We start from the raw sequence: 22,315 nt of genomic DNA, 5'->3' as shown, positions 1-22,315 counted from the left end.
ATAAGCATGATCTTCATTTGTTATTCAAAAAAGCATCTTGCTGTCTAAAACGTATTTGCCTAAGTTGACAAAGTTTGCCCTATAACTATTGTCCCAAAAGTAACATTATATAACATTAAACCCACTGGGCATGTGGGGTAAAAAAATTAAATAAAATAATATTTTTATCAAAACAACCTTCCATTATTATTTATTTTCAAACAAATTATGTTCCTTCATTAATTACTAAAAATACTTTTATTTGTATCCATCCTGATACCCTATGTGACCAGAAAAATGCAAATTATCCTTAAGGTGTGCCTTTAGCCCCTTTGTACCCTACAAGCAGACAACCATGTGTGGTGTCAATAATACACAAATGATGTTATTAGTATACAAACAAGTCATTAATTAATCATGAATTAATGATCCATGCACAAAACAAAAGCATCATACAAAACTATGATGTGACATAAATTTCGACAAATGCCATATTAGAGCGTCCTCCATGACAAATCTGACTAATTTTAACCTGCTGACAGTTTGTCATTCTTTTGGCAGGAAGGACCAAACAACAACAATAACAACAACAACAAAAATAATCGTTATCAAATTAAACATACAAATAATATCCTGTAGATGGCGTTAAATACACAGAGAAAAAACAAATGTGCATGTGTGCAACCATAGTACTGAATAAAACTTGTGCAGAAAAGTTCAAATGAACGACTAAAAACAAAGATCAAATTAATGGTCATTAATCATTTATTAGCTGCTTATTTGTATGTAAATATTTCCAACCACTGGCGCATCGCTGATACATGAATTATTCATGAGATTCTGCAGCAGTAGTCATCAGAGCCCAGTGCTGCATGCGCAGGTCTCAAAAGGGCAATCACTCATCTGACAAGAAATAATAGAAAATTGTGACAAGAAACAGTAACTATTACTCTTGTTTTGTTTTAGCACTTGACTTGTATCCCTATAGCTAACTGTCACATATCATGTTTGGTAAGAAAACGTCTACTAGGTTCTTAAAAATGTCAATAACCAAGTCATGTTTTTGCACGAGTTTCTACCCCTTTCTACTTACAGTTGGCACTTACACTTACGAGTTAGCCTGATTGTTTTCAAGCACAACCACAGTAAGGCTACAGGCAAAGGTGGGAGGGGGTGAATATGAAAGGGAGGGAGAGAGATGGGGACAGTGGCGATGATGGGAGGGGAGAAAGAGAGAAGAGAAAACGAGAGATCCGTTCAGCCGTTGGTTTACTACACAGAGTGCTTAATATTAAATGACCTCTGATCCAAACTAACGCAGGGGATGTCAAAACAACAGTGGTTTAATCGTCTCAAAAAAGCAAGCACGGGGGTGAAGTGAACTACTGCTCTTGCACTCGAAGCCATAGCTTGCCGTTGGCACTTATTTCAACTTTTTACATTTAGGATTTCAATTGTGAAGTCAGGATGGAACGGCGTCTTGTATCGTATGCAAATACGTCTGCTGACGTAGTAGATCATGTGGGTTTTGGCGTAGATCCCCCAGTGATCGCCAATTTTTTGCGGCTGTTGTCTATAGGATTCGGTTAGAATCTGCACTCGTGGAAAAGTACGCGATTTTGGAGTCTTGCTGTCAATAACCTCGCATCTCAGGCTTTTCCGTTGGTGGTAGGCAGGTAAGAATGGCTGAATTTAAAATGTTCTCGATTAGCAAACAAACCTCAAAGTTACAGACGCGTTTGAATACACACAAACACATGCTATAAACTGCTTCGAAGGTGAATATTTTCCCCCCTAGCTGTACCACCGAACTTTGTTTGTCCAAGCCATATTGTAGAAAGTGAGCACCTGAATATCCGCAATGACCTGACCCGATAACCATAGTTTTAAGTTTCCACTGCTGTGATTTATTTTGTCTCGCGGAAAGTTTCATAGAATCGTTAAAGTTAAGGGGTATTGGCGCGAGAACATGTCTACTTCTGATGTCGAAATAACCAGCAAAATATGGCTACCAATGTCGACATGGCGTTACGTCGGTGCAAGTGATTTTTTTTTATTGGACTCTGTTTTGTTTCATTTAAACCATATGTTCTAGTGTACGCATCGTTTGTTATTGTAATTCCAACTTGGAAAGATTAATTCATGTACTCGTATGAAGTGAGCATGGTACGCATCTACTTTGATTTCGGTTTGGTGTCGTATGATGTAGGCAGTGGTGACGCCTTCCACGAGCTTACTGCATGGCACACGCATCAACCGCCAGCCACATTGCAGCACGGTGGTCACATCTGTGATAGTTTCTAAAATTGTCGCATCCGCGCTATTAAAACTGATAGCATGCTTTTAGGACTAGACACCATATCGTGGAGTAGGACAAATGCATTTCTGTAAGTCATACGATGTATCGATTACAGTTGTTAAAATTCTTAATATAATATGCGGTTGTAATATCGTGAACCAACATCTCAATAAAACCTGGCGGACCGTTAATTTTCTTAAGACACCTCAGGTGTGTCAAACTAACAGTGCACTGTTCATATGTGTGTCAGTGTCTAGTCTGCTTTTTAAGGACATGTTCCAGGTTCAATACAAGTTAGTCTCAAGTGGCAACATTTGTGGCACAAAAAACAATTTCGACTCCTCCCTCAAAAATCGCGGTAACCGTAATGGACTTGCAATGGAAGTGAATGGGGCCTGTCCATGAACATTAAAATACACGTTGTTTCAAAAGCATAGCCACAAGATGTTAAACTCTGTGTTAACATGATTTAGTGTGATAAAATCAGGGGTTTACTGGTGTTACACCCTTTGCCAGATTATAGGGTTTAATAGGTTACGCTGTCGCCATGCCAACAAAATCGTAATATTGGATATGACTTTACACAAATGAGGTTAGTAAGTGTTTTTGTAATAATGTTAAAACGTACAATGTTTATATCTTGTGGCTATACTAAACGGTGTGTATTTTACTGTTTATGGACTGGCCCCATTTACTTCCATTGTAAGTGCATTACTGTAATCGACATGTTTGATTCTTTTTTTTTTTTTTAAACAAAGGACAAGTCTATTATTTTTGTGGTTATCAAAAATATGTCACAAATGCTGTTGATTGATTTTAACATGTATTAAACTCTGAACATTCCTTGAGGATGTAAATCTCCAACACCAAATGCTGTCACTTATGTGTAATAGTAGGCTATTCGTGGAGGCACGATTTTCATAACATCAGATATCCTAGGATTTTTATGTGACCAACATTGCTTTCCTTTTTTTCCCCAGGTAGTCAGATGTTATTGGCAAATCAGTTTCAGAATATTTCCCCAATGAGCATTGATGGGAAGGTTTTCTTGAGTTTGAATAAAGTTGACTACAAGTGTCAAGGGCATCTCTGTTTTAAGATAATGCTGCAATTTAAACGGGCCTCTTAAAACATCATGAGATTAAACTATATGATATTTTGCATTCTATAAAGGGATAGTTCACCCAAAAATGAAAGTTCTGTTATCATTTACTCGCCCTCGTATTGTTAAAAACCCATATGATGTTATTGCCTCCGTGGAATGTGAAAGTAGATGCTAAGTATTATCTTCGTCTCAGTCACCATTCACTTTCATTGCATTTTATTTCCATGAACGAAGTTAATGGTGACTGGGGCTGTAATTCTGTGTAACATCTCAAGAAAGTCGTACAGTTTGGAACAACATTAGGGTGAGTAAATGATGACAGAATTGTCATTTTTGAGTGAACTATCCCTTTAAATGGTTATTTTTAGCTAATTATGTTTCTACCTCCTTAGAATCTAATATTATTTAAAGTAAGATACAGTTATTTGGGTTCTTACCCACATCATATCATGTGCACACAATTAGGGCTGAACAATTAATAAAAAAAATAATTGTCACAATTACAGTCACAATTATATAATTGTGAAACGTGTCAATTACAGCATTCCATGTATGTGTACTCCCATTGTGGCAAAATGTTATAGTTGCAACATATTTTTGAGGCCATTGTGTACATGAATGCAGAGGCAAATCTGACTCATTTAAATTAGTCGAAAGCATATCAGTAATGCTCGCTATCTAAATTACACCTTTTTTCAAATTATACAATTTATTCAAAATGTGAGTGACACTTTTTGTTTTACATGCAATTCAAATATTAAAGCAATTCAGGAACATAGTTCTCAAGTTGTTTTAATGCTTCGCCTGCATAAAGAATATGGCATGCAACTGCCCCACACAAAATATTTTCATGTAAATTCTGTTGATTGAAATTAATAATTGCAATTATAATGTCAAAGGAAATAATCAGAAATTATGATAATGTTTATTTGTTAGATTATAGCATACGGCCAAAATTTTTAGATACAGTTACTGTGAAGTTTATTCTAGATTCATGCCATTGTTAAACAATTAAAAATTCTTGCTAAACCTGGCAAAAATGTACTTGGAAACCTGTAGCGTGCGCCTTTGAATTGTTGTTCATAGTAGAAAAACTTGCATTACAAAGGTTTATTCATAGATTCACGACTAGGGTAACTGTTACGAAGTAATGAGACAAATTAAAAGACTTAAAAAGCAAGACCTCATCTCGGTTTGACTAGCTTTGGCACAAAATGTGTTTTATGCCAGGTGACTGGCTGGATTCAAAATGGCTGCCTGCGTTCATGGAGCTGACGTCTTTGAGGAGGTGGTTGCTGCTGCCTCGGCCTCGTAGCTCATGCTGTCGGTGACTAAGCCGACAGTTGCTGAAGTCACAGCCGTGGGCTGGCTCCCATGCAGGCTTTCTCTGTCAGTGGTGGTCATGACTCTACTGAAAGCAGAGCCTCTTTGTGATGGAATCTGGCCTCACACTGGAGCCTGGGTATTTATTAGTCATCACTACAAAAGCTATTATTTTCTTTGTGTTCATGTCCTGGAAGAGGGAGTCAGAACTGATGTGTGCTACAACTCAGTTTCCGTTCAAGGTGGTATATTTTACTAGCCACTTTGTTTTCTAACTAGACAGTTGCATAGAGTGCAATAAGTCATGGTGCATAACTATGCAGGATCGTATTTATATCATACATCGTATGATCATACTCGTAAATGATCGTAATATATCTTGGGGCATGATAGTCTTGGCTGAGTTTCTGAATAAGTTTTAGAGGCAGTGAAAGCAGCTGGGATCTTGCATAGATGTGTCGCAGCATTGTAGATTTGTATCAAATAAATTGTTACCTGATTTCCTCTGACTTAAACCACCTTAAAGAAATCCAGAAAAGAAAACAATCTATTTGAGAGGTTGTTTTCTTCGAGTAGGAATGCATCCAACTTTTTGCAGGCAGTCTCTGTTTAGCAGTCTCTCTGTTGCCAATATTCTGCCCTACTTTTGCAGCCTTGACCCAGCTTTTTGGAGGTGTAAGAGACTGCATTATCGTGCAGGCCATAATATTGAGATGCATAATAAATCATAACAAAGGGTGAAGAAGTTTGGATTGTGAAAGTTTATATGCATGCTGAGGAATTATTGAATTCAAGCAGCCCATACTTCGTTTTGAAGACTAGATTCTCAGTTCTCAAGAAGAGGTCAGCTTCACTGTGTTCGGTGAAGTGTTAGTTTGTCTCTTTGAATTTACCAAAAATGGCCACGCACAGAACTTTTTGTCTTTCATGGATGCAATGATTGTGCTGTGATGTGATGTGATGAACAGCTTCTGAAACTTTTTAGCCCACCAGCCATGGTGGCTGATAGATAAAAAAAAAAAAAACATTTCTTACTGTCCAATTTAAATGATAAATTTTAAATAATTTTTATTGCATTTAACAAGTGCATTTTACAGACACGAGAGACAAATAGACATTTAAAAGTGAACTGCTTTTTTAAATAACTGTATTATTTATAAAATATTGAATTGCCAGGTAGTCCATTTAGAATTATTTTTCAGATTATTGACTAAATTTGTACTTTAAGCTACATGTTGTCATATAAACGACAAGGAACTCTCACGAGTCTCATGACACTTCAGTTGCTTCATAATACAGTAGCAGTTCTTGATTCACTTGGAGTGAGACAATTAATTCAGCTCCAACTGATTCATAAGTATTTTTGACACACTAAAAAGAGCCTGCACATAGAGTCATTTGTTTGGGAATCGGACAACATCAGCAGCACTGTAATTGTTGGTTCACTAAAATGTACTAGCACAAGAGTCATTTGGCTGGGAATTGGTCTACACTGGTAGTGCTATATGTCTCACACTGTAGATACAGAAGCAGTGAGTGTTGCTGCGGCGCTCTATAGTAGTACAGGAAACACTGAGTATTTTAGTCCGATTTTTGTCTGCATCACCAGAAAAATGCACTTTCAAGAACAGTTAATGAAACTGAACTTCATGAAAATAATTTGGTTTCTGTATTATAATTAAATCATTACAAGAGAATTTGTATGTGTGGCCGTGGGTTAGTTGCTAAGCACTTCAAAATCAACTAGAGTTTCTACAAAGAGCCCTCTAGTTCAATTCATTACCACCTACTGTATACTCCCCAAAGAGAGACCTTTGAAGTATTATACACAAACATTGGCATATTCTAAAATCAGATCCAGTTATAGCAAAACTTTCGAGGTCTCTCCGACTATGGCATTTCGTAGAGGAAAAAAAATTTATAATACTCTTGTCAGCCCCCCCACCATATGCATAAACATATTTTTAAAAATATGTTTATGCTCAAATTTCGCTTAGAGTGAGTGATGCACCTCTGTATGGCATTTTAATTTTTGGTTGCACTGGTTCAATTGGTTGAGTACCTTTTTTTTTTAAAACTATGGTCGTGGGTTATTAAAACGTACTTGCACATCCACTAGAAATCCAAGGTCTTCCCTCCATTTGAATGGCATGAATGCTCCTGAACCGTGCCTTCATCTTGCTTCTAGATTTACTGCTAACTGTCTCATAGATGAGCAGTGGGGTTAGCTAATAAGAGCCTTTCGATATAAACACCTGCAACCTTACTGACTGGAGTACGGATGCACCTATACCTCTTTTTCTCTTCCGATATCGAAAATCTCAAGCCGATACCAGTCTTGTTTTTTGCATAATCAGTTTAGAATATCTTTACATTATTGTGTGGAACTAATTGGGATACTCTTTAATATGTAAAGAGAAACAAACCTCTAACTAAACATTATTTCAATATAAATGTATAGCTTATTAACTTTATTATTAACTAGTATACTGGATAATGTAGCAGCAAAATTAACAGTAATTCCAGTCTTCAAGTCTTTAGTAGAAAAGAAACCAGTGTTTTATTTATTATTATTATAATTATTATTTTTTTTTTTCAAAATCTTTCAACTTGCATCTGGACTTCAGATCTCTTTTGTTTAATTTAGTTGTAAGACATCAGCTCACTTTTCATTCACACAGTTATTTTTGGAACCCATTTGACTTAAATATTGTTATAAACTGTAAACAAATACTAATGATGACAATAATAATAATAAAGTGTTATTATTAATATTATTATTATTATTATTATTGACTTTTATTTGTCATTTTAAATACAACAGTAATATATATTTAAATCATGCACTTTTTAAACCCTCACGCTTTTATTTTGACATTCTGAACTCTCCAGGAAGTTGTGTATGTGTTTGTTTGTAGCTAGTTCACAGTAGTTTAATTTGCTTCTTATTCAAATTCTGGTAAAATGCACCTCCAGTGCCCTTCTAAATGCATATTATAAGTGAACTGAACTATTGAGCATCAACATCTGAGATGCTGTTCTTGAGTAGCGCTCAAATATTGCGCACCGCTGTGAAGGCTAAAAATAGCCGTGTGTGTGTGTCTAAACAGAGCAGCACCATTCACTAATGCGCTGGCACTGCGCATACTGTAAATTTACTTATTAAACACAGCCTTTTGTGATTCACAGAGCTATCGTACGTCTTCGATTGGCTTTAAATAAAATGCATAGTCATATGAACTACTTTAATGGTGTTTTTATGATTCTTTTGTCAGTTTTGGAGCTTGACGGTAATGAACATGACTAACACACCGTATCGGATTTGGATTGGGCTCGTCGGACTGATGCTCGATCCGTCTAAAATCTTCAGTATCGGAGCCGATACCGATCCAGGTATTGGATCGGTGCATGTCTAAAGAGCCCCGTTGAGGACAAAACTGGAACATGTTCCATTGTTTTGCAAGCTGTCACAAACTGATAGAAAGGAAAAAGCACTCTGGTGGATAACACTGCAAAATTCAACAACCAAAAAGAAAATGTGGGTGTTAATTTCGGACACTGGTGTTAAATTTTAGTGTTTGGCTGCCGTGAGCCCACGGATGTGTTGCAAGAGATCTGAAGAATATTAGCTGCTCTTTGAAGGGGATTTGTTTTGACACAAGCAGGTGTGAGAGAAATGCGTTATACCATAATCATTTCGATCGGGTGCCTACAAAGAGGCAAATTATGTCATCACAAGTGGTTCATTTCTGCGATTTGGTACAATTGTGTTCATATCATACCTCTTCAAGCTGACTCGGGTGTGGTTACCATGTGCGCACCCAAGTTCGGAAAACAGTGTTCACATCATCCAAACAAACCAAACTTTGGTGTCATTCCAACCAAGGTGCACACCAAAAGTGCTAGTGTGAAAGCTCCCTTAAAATACATACAAACTGTATATTTTTGGAAAAGCCAAACTGGTTTAGCAGAAAGTAAAATATGAATAATTTTGTTGTTGCTCCATTAGGGACATGACATTTAGGCCTAAAGATGTCGAGTTGATCAGTCTTATCAGGCCATTGACCTGTAACGCAGAGTATGGGTCAGTTTGTTGCTGGCTTGTAAGGAGTTTCTCTCTCTGAACCTTTAAAAAAGAAAATAAGTGTCTTAAGTGTTGTCAACATTCTTTGTTATGAGGAATAGGAGTCAGTCTGCACTTAGTTTTGAGAGGAAGTTTAATTTTTTTTTGTTTTTTAAACTGGTGCCTCTGACCCTCATTAGAAATTATTTAAAGGCATTTAGATGAATTTCCTAGATTGTAACAATCCAACTGTACTTGTTTTCTTAGGTGAAGCAACAAGAGAACATTGACTGAGAATAAGGGTGGCAGAGGAGGAAAACTGGCCACACAGGACCTGGCCATCACCACAAACATTATTCTTAAGAGGAAGAAGACCATCTCTGACAGGTGGGCCTCGGATTTAGCCTCAAAAGATTTGTGAGAACAGTATAGTGGTATGAAACCCAAACTGAGCATAAGTGAGTTAAGATATGGTGTTTGTGCAACAGAGCCAAGCCAGCATTCTCAACAGGGTTCCCACAGTCATGGAAAATCAGTAAATATCAGGGAATTAAAAAATATGGATTTCCTTTTTCACGGCCTGATAAGTGATGGAAATAAATTAGCATAAATCTAAAGGGTCCAGTAATCTAAACAAGTGGAACAATCATGGAAACGTCATGAATATATCATGGAAATTAATTGATCAAGGTGTGGGAACCTTAGTCCTAGTTCCTGTGGGAACTATGCTTCTAGTGCCTTTAACTTGTGAACCTGGATCTCTAATAATTCTGTCAAATCTTAAATCATTTAATGTAATGAATTAACAGAATTGTTAATTCTGTAGTTCAGACTTTGTGGTGGAGTAATTGCCAGGGATGTGCTTGCACCTATGAAAAGAAAGAAAAAAATATTATCCAAGACAGTCCATTTTGATACAACATTATTAAATAAAAACTCTTCCATGCCTGGGATGAGTTTTAATTGACCCATTCCTTGTCTTTTTCAGACAGCTCACTTACTTATGTTGGTAGTTATTATGTAGTTGTATCTCAGTTTTCTTTTTATAATACAATTTTTAAAGCACTTGTCTAAAGGCCAGATAAAAAATATAGCCTACAGAGGACTTGTATGTAAGTAAATACAGAAAGAATATTGTTTTGGTTGAGCTCACAAATGAGCTCACATCAGTCATCATTGCATGACAAGATTTATTTTATTCAGCATATTGGAAAACATTAGGTCAAATGTGAAAGGTATTAAAAAAAAGAATAATAATAATTTAACATCATTGTTCTGCCTCCCAGGTTTCTTATCCCTAAAATGGTTGTTTTATTGTTGGTGTAGAGTCATGTGCTTTAGATCTTCGTGAGATCTGTATGATTCAGCCCACTTGTGTGCTGTGAAACAAACTCACAGGTGGATGACAGCAGTGATTACTGTCCAGTGGTATGAATCTCATTTCCATTGAACAAAGCTGTTCTTGAGCATGCTAGAGGCTGATTTTAGAAAATTGTCTAAAAAGTAAGATTTACTATTTTGTGTTTTAAAATTTGTATGCAGTATAACAGACAATGGGTGGACATTTAGGAAAAAGATTGTTGATATTAATGTCTTTGTCTGTAGTTAGTGTTACATAAATCATGTTATCAAGTTATCAGATTAACAGTGGCTCTATGGAATTAAAAAAAATGGCCTTTGTTCAATGATAACATTTGCAAGTGAATGTAGTGAAGAGATGAAATCATGTAAATGAACTGGTGTTATCGTCCATTTCATCCAAGGCTCATGGACCCGTTTACACCTGGTATTATGATGCGTCTTGGGTGATCCGATCACATGTAGTCAGGTGAGACAGATCACCGTTTACACCTGGTCACTTAAATGTGTCTCCTGTGACAACTTGCATTCCTGTGACAAAGAAAGCACAAAAAAGGTGTGCTGTTTCTCCCAGAAAGAAATTTAATTTAAGCACAATTTGCAACATGTCAAGCAGAATTATCTGATATTATAGTGGATTACCTGTATTAAAGGTGGTTCAGGTGTTTGTGCTTGTCATCTGTGTTGATATCAGACACGCAAAAGAAGCACTTGTGATTGTGTATGATAGAGGTCGAACGATATATCGGTTTTGCCTATAACATATTTCTGGAACTATAGTTTATTGGCAAAAATCCACACTGATTCCTTTTGCGTCTGGTGCTGAAGTGGCTGGGATGGGTCTGTTGTCATTATACAGTATGACAGGTGCCTTGTGGTGTTTATGACACGTAAGACTACGCTGCATGGAGCCAAACACTTCAGATGCTGATTTAAAACATCAACAACGAAAAGGTATTTGTACAGTACATGTTGTCATATCATTATAAAGTAATTCATTTGTTGACTAGATGCTGCACTAGAAGAGAACAGCGGTATGTTTGCCGACAAGGCTGAGAGGATGCTAACATTAAAGCTAACCTCAAGCTGTTAGAACAATGTGACAAAAATGCACGTAAGTCATACCCAAATGTTTAAATGTCACTGTGGCAGAGTGGAGGGTGGGGCCAGTGTGTGATTCCACACCTGTCCGCTAATAAGGCTGATTAAGCCAGAGAGGGATAAAGGCGACTGGAGACAGCAGTGTGAGGGAGAGAGTTACGGGCAGCTGCCCGACGTGTGTGTGTGTGTGTGTGTGTGTTGTTTATTATTAAACTATTATTTATATTGTTAAGCCAGTTCTCACTGCCTCCTTTCCATTTAATTGTGTTACAGTCACGATTGTTACATCTATTAGTACAACAATCTAGTCTATTACATGCATTAGTTTATATCCAGCTGGTCACATTTATGCATTCGTTAGCCAGCTAAGTTGCATATTTAAAGCTAGTGATGTGAGAAAGCAAATTAATATCTTCATATAGCCGAGAGAAACGTATAAACAAATCAGAAATGCATCTGATTTCAATGACATTTTTTTTTATCCTCACTGTAATACGATGACTTCAGATCGATCACATTCTTGTGCTAAAAAGGCTAGTCACAGCCCAACAAATACAGTTTAACTGAAAGCAGGTGTCTCAACATGCATTTTATCAGTATTGTTTTACGAGTTCTTTTTAATTAGACACATCGTCTAAAAAACCGCGCTCCTCCATGAGACACTGAATAAACAAAAACACAGGGAAACAAAGACATTCATCTAGCACGCGTTTACATAGAAAAACGAATGTGTGGTTGCAAAAGCGTTCAGTGTGAACAGCCCCTTACAGTAGGTGGAGGTCTATGGCCATTGTGTCTTGAGTTGTTCAAATGCTTTGTCAGGAAAGATGTTCAACTTGGAAATACAGTATGTCACGAGATCCTCGCGTTCAGTTCCAGTCTGTTGTGTTCTGTCTGTTTGAACAGCACCTGGCCTGGGCTCATAGTTTGAGCCGCTTTACCACTAAGTTCAACTGAATACCACTGCTGTCTGTGAATATTGCTACTCTACATACAACTGTACTGAATAAAAGACGATGTGGTATTTCGCTGTTATTATGAAGCTTGAGTCTGGAGTAGTAAGAATCAGTGCAAGTGTAACACCATGTGAACTGTCTATTGAAGCGTTTTCCCTCCTCATTTTACTTTTGATTTAACATTTGAGAATATGGACTGACAAAAATGTTTTATTTATTTTATGCACATTCTTTGTGAAAGTGAAATGTTACTTTTTTTGTCTTTTTGCTTTTTGTGGACCAAGGAAACAATGCCAATTTAAAAATCAGCTGACTTTAAAATGTTTATATTAGTCAATATATTAATATTTATTTCATTTAATAAAGTACAATACATTTTCATGGTTCAGTCAGTACTGTTTATTTTTGTAATAAAGTTCAGCACTATTTTACTTTGCGTGTTATTTTTTTCATTCTGTATCGTAAAATCCACTATCTGTCGACCTCTAGTGTATGTATCCGCTTTATACAAATTTCCGATCGTACGGTTATTTCCCTTTTAAAGCTATTGTAACCAGCAAAGTTTAAACTTTTGTTTTAGTGCAGCAGTTGATTGACAGATGAGGGGTGGTGCTTTGCTGCTGGGACTAGTGTTGTCACGGTACCAAAATTTCAGTAGTCGGAACCAATACATTGAAATTTCACGGTACTCTATACCATTTTTGGTACCAAAGCAAAAACAGGTTACTAAACAGCAGTTTTACTTAACAAAGTTAACAAAACATTAGCAGCAGAACTAAGAACAGAAATATGCCATTGAGCAACACTTTAATTTAAATATATTATTTTTAAATTATAACAAAACTGTACAATTTATGCTTAAAGTATTTTTGAACACTTATTTAAGATTTGTTTCAACTTTTGCAACTTTTACTTTAAGTTTTTACCAAGTACTAAAAAAATAAACAATAAACAAGCATACAATAGAATGAATAAAAAAACAATTTCCAAACTAATGCGCAAAGTGCTCTCACATTAATAAAGCTGCATATTGCCAATTTTCTTCACGATAAGAAATGCACAGTGACAAATATTATGATTAAATAAGTTCTAATATAGCTGCATTAAGTGTGCACGCTCGAGGGATGAGCGTCCTCGAGGCAGAGTCTCTCTCTCAGCCGGGTGCAGTTTCAAACTCTCCCCCTTAGATCGGGACATTCACGCAACCCAGTTTCTGAGTTTGAACTTTAATAAAGCTATAACACATTAAATATAACTGCATTTGTAACGCCGCGATGTTTCCTTTAAAGAGCTCCGGCTCCGCTTATTCCACAACGAGACTGCTTCTGAATTTTTATTTTTTATTTTTTTTATATATAATTCCCTAATACTTTGGGATCTGCATAAAATGAAGCTGTGAAAGTTTAGAGTGCATCTGGACTGTGATCTGTGTAATTCTTCCTCTCCTCCGTCAGGCGTGAACTGCAGTGCTGCTCTCGCGCGTCATCATTACAGTTTAATATGATTTCATTTTACGTTAAATGAGATGAAATGACTATTCGACAATTAAAATTTTTCTCGGCATTTTTTTTATTTCCGATGTTGTCGATAATGTCGACTAAACGTTTCAGCCCTAATGCAAATGATAATATGCTTTTAAACTAACCTGCTTTGGTTGCTTGAATTAATCCGGGTGTCTGTCTTTCAGGTGCTTTATTAAGTTTGATGTGTTTCCTCCTTTCGTCTGAATTTTGTGAAAGCACCATTTACAAATAGGTTTTTGATGATCTATGATGTTTCCCTTTTCATCAGCCTCAAATACAAAGAATTTCCAAACCTGGCTTTTTCCACTTTTCTTTTCGACAAGATTCAGTTGAGACTCTGCAGCAGCTTTGCTTGTCGCCATCTTTTGCTTGTTGTGAGCGTTCAAAAGTTCCCGACTCTGCATGGGTACCGGGTAGACTCTGGTACCTTCAGAAATTCTGGTATCGTAAACATTTTTTTGTTTCAGTACCGACTTCGTACCGGTATTTTTGACAACACTAGCTGGGTCGGCAGAATGGATTAGCATTTACACCTCAAATGCAATCTGGTCACATGCATTTTTGACCACAATAGGATGTGGTTTTTGGGATACGATCACAAAACGTTTATACCCTGTTTAAACCTGAATTTAGGGCTGACCACATGTGATCTGATCACCCGAAATGCATCTTAATACCGGGTGGAAACAGGGAAATAGAAACGGTGCTCAATGATAACCCTGATCTCTTGATCTTCAGTGTGATTCCATGGGTATTCCATAACTCTCTGGGAAAGCAGCCATAGAAGTTTGCGGCTAGCAGCAGGGATTTGGTTTCTTTCAAAACACTGTACGTGACCCTTACAGATGGCTTTAGCAGGTGCATCATGTTCTCTGTCTCTGGTTACTCGGTTAAAAGTTGTTACTTAGCATGGTTTTCCCTGCGTTAGAGTAGCTAGATTGTTTCCATGCAGATGCAAATAAAGATTCAAACTCATGTGAGTATAATCAATGCACCTGCTCTTACTGACTCGTGAAAAATATATCTGCATGAACCAATATACAGCAGAAAGCCGAAATAATTAATTGGAAGAATTAAGATTTGCATTCATCTCTCGATTTGGGTTTCACCCCGAAAGAATGGGCTTGGCCAAAAATAGGAATGCGGAACGTTCCTCATCTGGATCTCTGTGGAGAAAATCCCTCCCACCTGCTGCTAGGCTGTTTCTATGGCAACACATGAGTCCAGATTTTTGGAGGCCTGTCCCTGGGTACCCCATATCACTGAAAGCCTGGACACCTACCCAAAGGACTAGTTTGGTCTCTTGCTGTAAAACTACTTCATTGTCACATACACACAGATTTGGCCTCATTTAGACTTAAACTTTTTCTCTGTGAATCTAACTACAGCAGTCAGTTTTAGATTGTTGCTATGACCTTCTGTGATCCAAAATCCAGTGCCATACTATTTGAATAATATACTAATGAGTATCCGTTATCCTTACTGCTATGGATCACTTTATACTCTTACTCAAAAGTAACCACATTATGAAAGTCTTTTAAATTGGTTATAATTATTTCAGGGCAACAGATGTCTGTACCCAAACACTCAACACTTTTTTCTGCATTGTGATAAAAATGGCACTCAGTGTAGATCCAGTGCAGTGCTGCAGGCTTCTACGGCCCTCTTTGATGAGATGTAAATTAATTCTGCCTCGATCCGAACACCACCCCCCGTGCTGCACAGTATTAACAGAGCACTGTATCCGCCCATTCACAGCAGTTCCGCAGCAACATCCTTTCCTGGAAAAATGTGTGTCAATTCATGCACTAGCAGATGGGTGTACTGATATTTGTTTTGCTCCTGCCTAAGGCTGTCAAATTAAAATATGATCTGCATTCCCACCACTGGGTCAATAGCCCTGCAGTTTTGCCCTAAAATCCACCCGTAATATGATTTGTTAACGTCACACACCCTGCCCATTTCACAAGCAAGAGGGAAACAAAAGCTGAGATATCAGATTCTAGAGACTAGCTATCCCTCAAAACGAACACTGATTTGTAATGTGTCTGCAATTTCTTTAAACATTTTTACGAACCTGTACCGTTGTACGCTGGAGTCACAACATGTTGAGTTGAGTATGACAGTATACTTAATAATTTCTTTGTTTGGGAAATGCCACGTCGATCTGACATCCACATTACCAAATAATCAGAAGAGCCCTGATTTTGTGTTCTGACCAGTACTGAATATTCTCCGTTGATCTGTTGAGGTAAGCTGGTAGCTAGATTTGAAAAATTGTGGAATGAGTATCTTGGTGCTTAAACCTCTGGCCTGACGCTGCAAAACACCGTCTTTCCCTGTTGGCCTTCTTTGGACCAAGGGTAACCGTGGGAATGCAACCTGCCCTGCTCTTTAAGTTGACGGCCCCCAGAGGTGATCTTTGGCGTTCTATCTACATAAGCATTAGGTATGTACATAAAACTGTATTTAATAAAAAAACACTGTGGTACCGCCGGTATTATGGAGGTTTACTCCATGGTAGTACTATGGCACAGGTATAGGCAACTGTACAACAGTAATTTAACATAGAACCGTCTATTGAAGCCATTATTTTCTCGTTTTACTTTTTTACTTAACATTTAAGAAATAGTACTGGCTAAATCTTTAGACTATCGTTTTATGCACATAAGGGAACAGCTAGATGTTCTTTACAATAAACAATCATTACATTCGCCACAACACGTGCTGATAGGTTTATAGGTTTAGATTTGTTGCCCCCTCTTGTTGATGTAGGATACAACATCAATTTAAAAATTGGATGTCCTTTTAAATAATTATGTTATTTGAAATTCAAATATAACCTGAATATAATTAGAATTTTGGAAGTATTTAAGTGAAAAATTCGAATTTAGATTCTTAGCCCTGTTGACAGCCTTACTCCTGTCTCAGCATCACCTTTTACCATACATGTTTTTTCACATGCTTGTAGAACTGACACTGGCACATTGCAACAGTCATTTGGCCTTGTGTATTTACAGAAACTGGTTTATTCTGAATATATCTGATATTGGAATAGGGTTTTGTTTTTTCTTGTATTGATGTGACTGTATTGTCTTTGCAGTCTTGTCCCTTCTTGAAAACTTTAAGGTAAAAAAAAGTGTGGGCAAGTGTTTATTTATATTTGTTTTTGTTGGTTTTGTAATTTTCCTTATACGCTGTATTAGCATCAAGTACTATGGTACTTCAGTCTTCAGTTCAGGTGGGTTCAGTCTCTCTTTACTTATGTCAATAAAAGCTATTGAGACATAGGCCATGTATTGTTCTTTTTGAATGGTTTTAGATTCAATGATTGTGTTCACAACTTGGGTCTTATGTTTTCTCATTCTTTAATTTTCTCACCCATTTCCTTGGAAAGCACTCAAGTTTGAGAGTGTGCATGTGTGTGCATTTATTTTCTATTTCTCTTATTTTCTATTTAGCTTATTTTTCATGAGGTAATGAATGCACTGGCAATTGAGTGGTATCTTGATGAATCATGATGATTCAACAATCTTTATTCCAGTATAGTTGCCAACCCTTTTTTATTTCTACTTGTATAGAAGAAACATTTTAACTTGAAGGTAAAGTATGTAGGCCTTAAAATAATCTTTACTATCTCAGCTATCTAATATGCAGAAATAACTAAAAGTAGCCTAATCCTTTAGTAGGTTATTTCACAGAAAATTGTTTACAATGGCACTACTAAAACCTTCTATTGTTTGAGGATCTTTACTAGCCACAGCAATATTTAATCAAATAGTTTGGAGTGGGGCTAACTGTTTGGCTAACCAATGGCAGAGGGGTAGTGTTCTAGAAACCTTTTGGAACCTTTTTTGGACACAATTACATTGTTTGCTGTGTTTTTTTTTTCTTTCTTTTTTATACTTTTTCTCCCCAATTTGGAATACCTAATTCCCAATGCGCTGTAAGTCCTCATGGCGGCAGAGGACGAATCTCAGTTCCCTCCGGATCTGAAACAGTCAACCCACGCATTTTATCATGTGGCTTGTTGTGCGCGTTACCGCGGAGACATAGCATGTGTGGAGGCTTCATGCCATCCACCGCGGCATCTACACACAACTCACCATGCGCCCCACCGAGAACGAACCACATTATAGCGACCACGAGGAGGTTACCCCATGTGACTCTACCCTCCCTAGCAACCGAGCCAATTTGGTTGCTTAGGAGACCTGAATAGAGTCACTCAGCACGCCCTGGATTCAAACTTGCAAGCTCCAGGGGTGGTAGTCTGTGTCTTTACTCGCTGAGTACCCAGGTCCCACTGTATGTGTGTGTTTATAGGTCACCATTGCAAAGAAAACAGTGAAGAGCAATAAAATGTTTAATACAAACCAGTTGATTCATTGTTGTTTGGTTGCTTTTAAAATGCTTATTAATTGAGTACAATCAATTATGAATCACTCAATTCTCCACAACTTTTGTTTGTTCTTTTTTTTCCATTAGCACAGTTTTCTTAAAAGAAAAAAGAATGCCCAGTGCTGCATTAGACTGGTGCTCTCACAGTGAGTTCAGGCTGTGATATGAGATGTTTAGGGTCGCATCCATATTTAATCAGTCTCCAATGTACGGAGATCTGCTGATGGCACCACAGCCTTTAAGTCTAATGCTAGATTGGTTGTGTTTGGACTAGCACAGGTTGTTTCTGCCCCTCCCATCCAGGCAGTCCACCATATTGCTGATGCCTCTAATTAAAGCATGTAAAATGTATTTTAATACACAGCACATGGGCATCTAAATGGTTTCATGCATTAGACATAAATATAGTCCTGTAAGTATAGTCCTTGCTGTGTTTTTTTACTTTTACTCAAGCTGTGTTTTGCCTGAAGTTGCCCCAAAATTAATACAACTCAGTCATTGTGAAACTTTTTCACCATCAGGCCAAACGGTTCTTGTTGTGCAACTGTGCCGTTCTTTACTGATCTGGGAATATTTACGTAGTTCGGATTAGAATGGACTGACTCAGCAAGTGACTGATCAAGAGTCACCTGGTCAGTGAAGCCGCTCCACCAGAAGGTTCTCTGTCCTGAGTATGGTTGGCTAACTGTGTTGAGAATGCCGGACCAGGAACCAAACCATGCTTGAGGAAATGCAATTACTCACCCTGCTCGGAACTCTGAGCCCGATGGTGGAAAAGCGCTTCTAGAGGCACAAACTGCCTCTACTGTTTAGCTTTCTGTTATATTACTTTAATAATTCTAATGCATGGGTATCTAGCTTTATGTCAGTCACACTTTTTTTGTATCTTTTCTCTTTAGAGTAGACTGTGTGGTCTGGGATGAAGTCTCATGAAGTCTTCAATAGGAGCTGACATTAAGAGTCAGCGGAATCATCTTTTACTGATCCTCCACCAGACCAAGACCTGCCGATTGCCCATCATCAGATTCCCCCCGCATTGCACCATCTTACTCCCTGACCATGGCTAGTCGGAGAAAGTCAACAACACCCTGCATGATCCGACCAGATGAAATGGTAGCAACAGATGATGAAGATGAAATGGATTCCTGTGTAGACAGTACAGAGGAGAATGGATCCTCACATGTTTCATCTAATGAGGACTGGACAGACAGAAATAGTTATGTGAACTCAATGCACAAGGCAGCAGAGGAGGAGAAACCAGAGTTAAAAACTCAACCTCAGAGGAAAATCCAGGGAGGCTATGAGTGCAAATACTGTCCTTTTTCTACACAAAACCTCAACAAATTCAAAGAGCATGTTGATTCCAACCACCCAAATGTTATACTCAACCCACTATACTTGTGTGCGGTTTGCAATTTCAACACAAAAAAGTTTGATTCTTTGACAGAACACAATGAGAAATGTCATCCTGGGGAAAGCAACTTCAAGTTTAAGAGGATCAAACTCAACAGTCAGACCATTCTAGAACAGACAATCGAAGGTTCTAACTGCGCAGTCATCTATGATGCAGCCAGCCCTCAGTCACGAGACTTCACTGCTTTTCCTCTGAGCAAATCCTTGACAGTTAAGATGGGTAAGCCAAAAGCAGACAGTATATCAGACAGTATATGGTTTCCAGGAGATAGTAAGTTGGATAAACTCACTCCAGAGCTATCTAAAAAGAAAATTACTGCAGTGAATGTGAATGGGACTGTGATAATCCCAGATGCAACTCTTAAAGATGGCCTTTCTCATATAATGCCCTCCCTGCAACGCCCACCTAACTATAATTTGGTTCCAAAAATTGCCGTCCCCTTGAACACTTCAAAATACAACCCCTCACTGGATGGCAACCTGACCCTCATCACTTCCTTTAACAAGTTTCCCTATCCTACTCAAGCAGAGCTTTCTTGGCTCACTGCAGCCTCTAAACACCCAGAAGAACAAATTAAAGTGTGGTTCACTACCCAAAGGCTAAAACAAGGTATTAGCTGGTCTCCAGAAGAGGTTGAGGAAGCACGAAAGAAAATGTTCAACGGAACAATTCAGCCTGATCAAAAAACTTTCACTGTTTTACCTGCTCAGTTAACACAGTCCACTAAAGCTTCACAGTCCCTAATCCAGACCATCCCTTGCCATGTCCTTGGACAATCCAGCCTAGTGTTGACACCAGTTGCCAATGGCTCCTCTGTAACTAGTGCTCCTCTCACACTAACAGTTGCAAATCAAATAGCACAGGGTGTCAAGAGGCCCCACACAGCACCACTGGCTGCTGCTGAGGTAAAGAGGCCTTCAATAATCCAGTCCATTCAGAGTACTCCCAAGTCTGTCTCTCCAACACAAAGTCTTTCTTCAGATTGTGAAAAAACGTCTGATCAGATCAGAGAACTGACTGCCAGCTATGCTCGATGCCAGTTTCCTGATGATGAAGAAGTGTATCGTCTCATCGAGATGACTGGGCTCTCTTGGGGAGAGATCAAAAAATGGTTCAGTGATCAACGCCATGGTAACCTGAAGGCAGTGCAACAAATTCAAATAGACCTCTCTACGAAGGACAGCCAACCTTATAAACCTGTTGCCACCCAGTTTCCACTTCTTGAGAGAGTAAAAGGTAAATCCACTGAGCAAATGAAAAAGTTAGAGGAAAGTTTCCAAAGGACTTGCTTTCCAACCCTGGCTGAGATAGAGCACCTTGTGGCTGAAACCAGGCTTGCCAAAAATGAAATAGACTGCTGGTTTACAGAGCGTCGTGCACTACGAGACAACTTGGAACAAGCCTTGCTCAACTCGATGGGATCAAAACGACTGGAGCATCATCTACAAATTGGGGCACTGAATGGAGACCATGAGCAGGACAGTCAAGCCAGGGACTCTCCTCTTCCCATTCTCACGTCCTCCATGTGTCCAGAGGACATTGACAGCAAGTCTCTTGGCCTTCTTAAGGACATGTTTGCAAAAACTCAGTGGCCCGCACCAGAGGAGTACAACCAACTAGAAATCCAAACAGGGATTGTTCGTACAGAAATTGTTCGCTGGTTTAAGGACAACAGGTCTGCTCTGAAGAATGGAACCTTAGATTGGCTGGAGCAATTTCAGAATCTTAGCAACAAAAGACAGAATGGGCAGAACAACTCCTTGATTGGAGAGCACGCACAATGTGTTATGCAGAGGCACTTTAATGAGGCAATGGTGCAAAAAGGGGAAGGTTTTGAGAAGCTGGCAGAACAGTCAAAACTAACCAACCAGGACATAGTTGAATGGTTCACCAGTAAACTGGTGCCTGACATCAGCAAGAGCAAGGACCAACATGGACAGACAAGTGTAGACGGCAAGAGGTGGATATCCTTGGCAGCTGACGGAAAAAACTATGATGCACAGAAAGTGTCACTAGACCTTGAAGTGCTGTCAGCAGAGCACAGAGTGACAGGATGAACTGGGTAAGGTATTTTTCTGATTTATTACTTGAACGTAAACTAGCTGGTTGATATTGTAAATGGGGAAGGAGTGAGATTGGCTTTCCTGAAGTAATTGTTGCCTTGTGATAATGTAGCAGCTGTGGCTCTTAAGACACCCAGGATGTCACTAGTCTGTAATTTAGCATTTACAAAAACAACTTGGCAGTGAGAGAGCAGGCAGACCCCACATTTTGTGTGTGTTGGGAGGGGGTCAGTGTGTCAGTTTTAGCATAATGTATGGTGAGTCAAACGGCATTTTTTATGCTTATTCTGTTGCAGAGGAAATCAGGCTGATATGAATGAACTAGATAGGCCTGATGATTAAGGAATATCATCGTGTATGGAACCAATAATCTCATATCTGGACTCCGACGTTATCAGAGATATGGACTTGGAGAGTCTGAATCACTGTCCGGAGAGTGACCATGCAGTGCCAAAGTTTGACTGCTATGTTATTATTGTTTGTTTTTTAAAAGGGCCCTTGTAAATATTTTTTTCTGTACGTAACAGATTTGTAAAAACAATTTTGAAGATAAGACTTTTACATTTGAGTCCCAAGACATTTCCCTTAAACCTTATAATGGAATGTTAAATAATTTTTGTGAGAGGACACAAAACCAAGCCACCTGCTAGTGAAGCTGGCATAGTTGAATCCAAGAGAACATATTGTGGTCCATGATAGACACATACAAGTGGTGCTTTTACAAAAACCATA

General features: G+C 38.3%; 1 protein-coding gene across 2 annotated transcripts; it reads left to right on the top strand.

Moving 5' to 3' along the window:
• Positions 1 to 1,339: 1,339 nt before the first annotated feature.
• On the top strand, positions 1,340 to 22,288 carry zhx2a (zinc fingers and homeoboxes 2a). 2 transcript variants are annotated; one of them, XM_052143933.1, is made up of 4 exons: positions 1,340 to 1,655; positions 9,037 to 9,156; positions 19,011 to 21,582; positions 21,880 to 22,288. In XM_052143933.1, exon 3 carries the CDS (start codon positions 19,166 to 19,168, stop codon positions 21,575 to 21,577), a length of 2,412 nt encoding a protein of 803 aa, XP_051999893.1. In that variant the 5' UTR covers positions 1,340 to 1,655; positions 9,037 to 9,156; positions 19,011 to 19,165; the 3' UTR covers positions 21,578 to 21,582; positions 21,880 to 22,288. The 2 variants fall into 2 exon arrangements, with proteins under 2 accessions (XP_051999893.1, XP_051999892.1); XM_052143932.1 differs by having other exon boundaries at positions 19,006 to 21,582.
• The last annotated feature ends 27 nt before the right edge of the window (positions 22,289 to 22,315 follow it).

The sequence above is a fragment of the Xyrauchen texanus genome, chromosome 15 (genome assembly GCF_025860055.1).
Source record: "Xyrauchen texanus isolate HMW12.3.18 chromosome 15, RBS_HiC_50CHRs, whole genome shotgun sequence".
Lineage (NCBI taxonomy): Eukaryota > Metazoa > Chordata > Actinopteri > Cypriniformes > Catostomidae > Xyrauchen > Xyrauchen texanus.
Note: the sequence above shows the minus strand (reverse complement) of the source record. Positions and strands in the feature narration are given on the sequence as shown.